At 37.3% G+C, this 3,134-nt stretch overlaps 1 protein-coding gene across 1 annotated transcript in view; it reads right to left on the bottom strand.

The window, feature by feature from the left end:
* mavs (mitochondrial antiviral signaling protein) overlaps positions 1-1,248 on the bottom strand; it is a 16,388-nt gene extending 15,140 nt beyond the window's left edge. Inside the window, exons 1-2 of the mRNA XM_017433440.3 lie at positions 1,183-1,248; positions 474-587 (exon numbers count right to left, since the gene is read on the bottom strand). Of these exons, the coding sequence (XP_017288929.1) occupies positions 474-587; positions 1,183-1,233 (165 nt within the window). The 5' untranslated portion in view covers positions 1,234-1,248. The remainder of the gene's footprint in view (positions 1-473; positions 588-1,182) is intronic.
* Between the last annotated feature and the right edge of the window lie 1,886 nt (positions 1,249-3,134).

Raw genomic sequence — 3,134 nt, 5'->3', positions numbered from 1 at the left:
AAAAGGGTTCAAATGGGATAAAATAGATTGTGCCTCATTTATATAATTTCGTAGCATGATTTACCAAAGGTTTTGTACCAGTTGGTGAAACGACAAGAAATATATTAATACTTGTTTTTCAGGAGCGAAGGGTTAGGAAAATGTATTGACGGTCCCTAAGTGAACCACCGCGCGTGAGAGAAGGGGCCGGCAGAGAACGGCTGGCCGACATTAGCGCTCCTGTTTCGGGGCAGCCGTGAGCTGGACGCCGCTAACTCCGCGGAGCTCAAATATCGAATATCCAACTTGAAACTAACTTCACTGCGGTATGTAACGTGATAAACAACCGCAAAGGCTATAGTAGCATTTAAAGGTCGTGGACAAGCTAATTACTACAACCAGGAAGTAAAATGCCTATAGTTAAGGTAATCTCAGCTAAGTCAAACACTGGATAATAGTGGTTAAACAGCAACGGCAGATATTCTAGCACTCACCTTTCTTTTTTTTATAGCCTTCTCTGATTGACACTCTTCCCGAAAAGTGTTGTTTCTGTAAACGGAAGCCTCCGTGCTTTTCTGCTCACATCTGCTCAGAGGTTTTCTCATACCCTAACACGTTTGGACAAGGGAAACGTCAATCAAACCGTGGTCCAATAGAAACGAACTCCTGCAGAACAGGAGGCGGGATAATTGTGACTTCTGGTTTACGTCTATCTCTAATCCGCCACAAGGATTAAACGGAATAAACAAATAACACAAAAATGCCATTTTATTTATAATTTTTAAAGTTATTTTTCACTACCAGGAAAACTAGGTAGTTGATTTAATCCTAATTTCTTTGCGCGCAGTATTCAGCATAGGTTTGCAAACATTATGCTGAACATGCTGCCAAAAGTGAAAGGGCATTGTTTTTGCCCATGTCTGTAGGCATGCTCGTTTGTGTCTGTTATCAAACATTTACATTTACATTTATTACTGAACAACCACATTTAAGATGACTGACACAGGCAAGTGACCATAAGCCACACAAAAATGGCTCTAACTCCAGCTAATTTTACAGACACTGGTAGTAGCTGAAGGTGATCCCCAATTTACACTCTAAACACTAACTGATTGTGCAATATCTGTTTACAAAAAGATCAAATCTCAAGCAAAATATAGAAATTATATCTAGGAAAATAAAAATTGAAGCTATAGAACAGACCTGCTTGGGTGACCAAATGCATTTTAACTCCGACTTGCCAACTGCAAGCATAAACTTAAAAAAAGTAATTTAACAGCACCCGAGAGCGAACAAAGTCCAAATTAAACGTTAAAAAGTTTTTAACCAGAAGATGGCGCCCTTTACTTGTTGACACCTAAGTATTGCACCATAGTATGGATGAGCCAAGGTTTTCTAATAAACAAATAAAAAGATAAAAGCTGTGCTCTGATTTAAGGTAAGATATGTAACTGATGACAGTTTGATAACCACATTGGCAGGTGTGTTTGTGATTACTTAAAAGATGACATTATGTTGATGATATGAACTGAGGATTACAAATGTTTTTAGAAAGCTGTCTAATTTTTAAATATGTGTCATGTGTCTGGGTTTTGTTCTGTTTTGATTTAGGGTTTTCTTGTATTTGCTGTTTTTTGTCCTTGTCTTGATATTGTTTTGTCTTCTTTATGCTTTGGTTCTGTGTTGTCATCATTCACCTGTCCTCCGCTCAGCAGTTTTCTGGTTTCTTGTCACACCCATCTCCAGCTGTCTTCACTCCTAATCACACACCTGTTCCCACTTCTCCTCATCACCCTCTGCTTTAAAACTTGTTCTTCCTCTCCACCTCTCTGCCGATTCATTGTTGTTTGTTCATGTTAGTTTCTAGTCTGGTCTCTGGTCCCTCTCTGTTTTTGCCTCGCCTTGTCTCGCCTTTGTTTACTGCCTGGATTTTTGTTATAGTTAGTTTTGCTGCCACGTCAGCTTCTTGTTTTCTAGTTTTGTTATTTTTATAAATCAGTTTTTGTTTTAAAAGATGAGTCTGCATCTTGGGTTCGCACCACTGTCACCACGTCCTGACAATACGTCTGAAATTAATTTAGACAAAGCTGCATGAAAAGCTTTTTTCAATGGTAAATCTCTACTTTTACAAAACCACGACAAGTAAACATTTCATTGTCCCTTTCAGTGAATATGTCATTTTAAAAGAGCATGTCACCAATTTTACACATTCAGATCCTGTTTTGTCCTCCTGAGGAATAAATTCATCCTGTAAAGCTGTTTCATATTCTCTCATGTTACTGTCAGTCTGCAAACCCATGAATTTTTCTTACCATGACCTTGGAGGCTTCCCTCTTTTTTTATTTAAGCAATAAATAAAACGAGAAAATAAACCATAAACACAGTATTAAAAATAAATTTGGTTGATACAATTCCTGAATTCTGTAACTCGGTGACATTTCTGTGTTTGTTTCAAATAAAAAAGAAAAACATTGAAAGATTACTTTTTAATGATTTTACCCATGTCTGTAAGTAAAATATTTAATAAGAGACACTATTCCCTGCTGCATTTCACACAAGACTCTTGTGAGTAAGTTCCGATATGCATTTCTTTCTTTCTGTTGTCTGTGAAAGTAGGTGCACCTCTGTGTATTCACCTGCAGGGGACCATCACTGTCTGAAGAGGTCATTTTGAACAAGTGAAGAGTAAATGAAAAAAAAGGTCACAGACAACAGATTCCTATTTTCAGAAGAGACAGCAGGATCTGGGCTGAAACACAGTCTCAGTTGTTAGCTGTGGGGAAAAGAAATACATTTTGGAATGTATAAAAATGGGACTTATTATTTTTGCTCTCCCCCAAAAGGAGAAAAGTAATGTTTTTGCACGAGTCTGTGTTTGTTTGCAAATGATCTCATGAACCAGTGGACAATTTTTAATGAATCTGGCAGAATATAATCGTTGTGCATCTACAACTATTTGACTTTTGGAGTCAACTGTAATTAAGATTGCTGTCACAGCTGATTGACCTTAAAAATCAATTCAGCCAATTTTACAGATATTGACCTAAAGTGTAGTGAGATAATAGCTTAGACTTATCCTTAATACATATTCTGAGCACACAGATTGAACAAGAATGTTCCTTAAGACTTAACCCTGAACTATTTGGAGTAAATTC

This window comes from Kryptolebias marmoratus, linkage group LG10 (assembly GCF_001649575.2).
Source record: "Kryptolebias marmoratus isolate JLee-2015 linkage group LG10, ASM164957v2, whole genome shotgun sequence".
NCBI classification, from domain to species: Eukaryota; Metazoa; Chordata; class Actinopteri; order Cyprinodontiformes; family Rivulidae; genus Kryptolebias; species Kryptolebias marmoratus.
The sequence above is the reverse complement of the archived record's forward strand: the minus strand, read 5'-3'. Positions and strand labels throughout refer to the sequence as shown.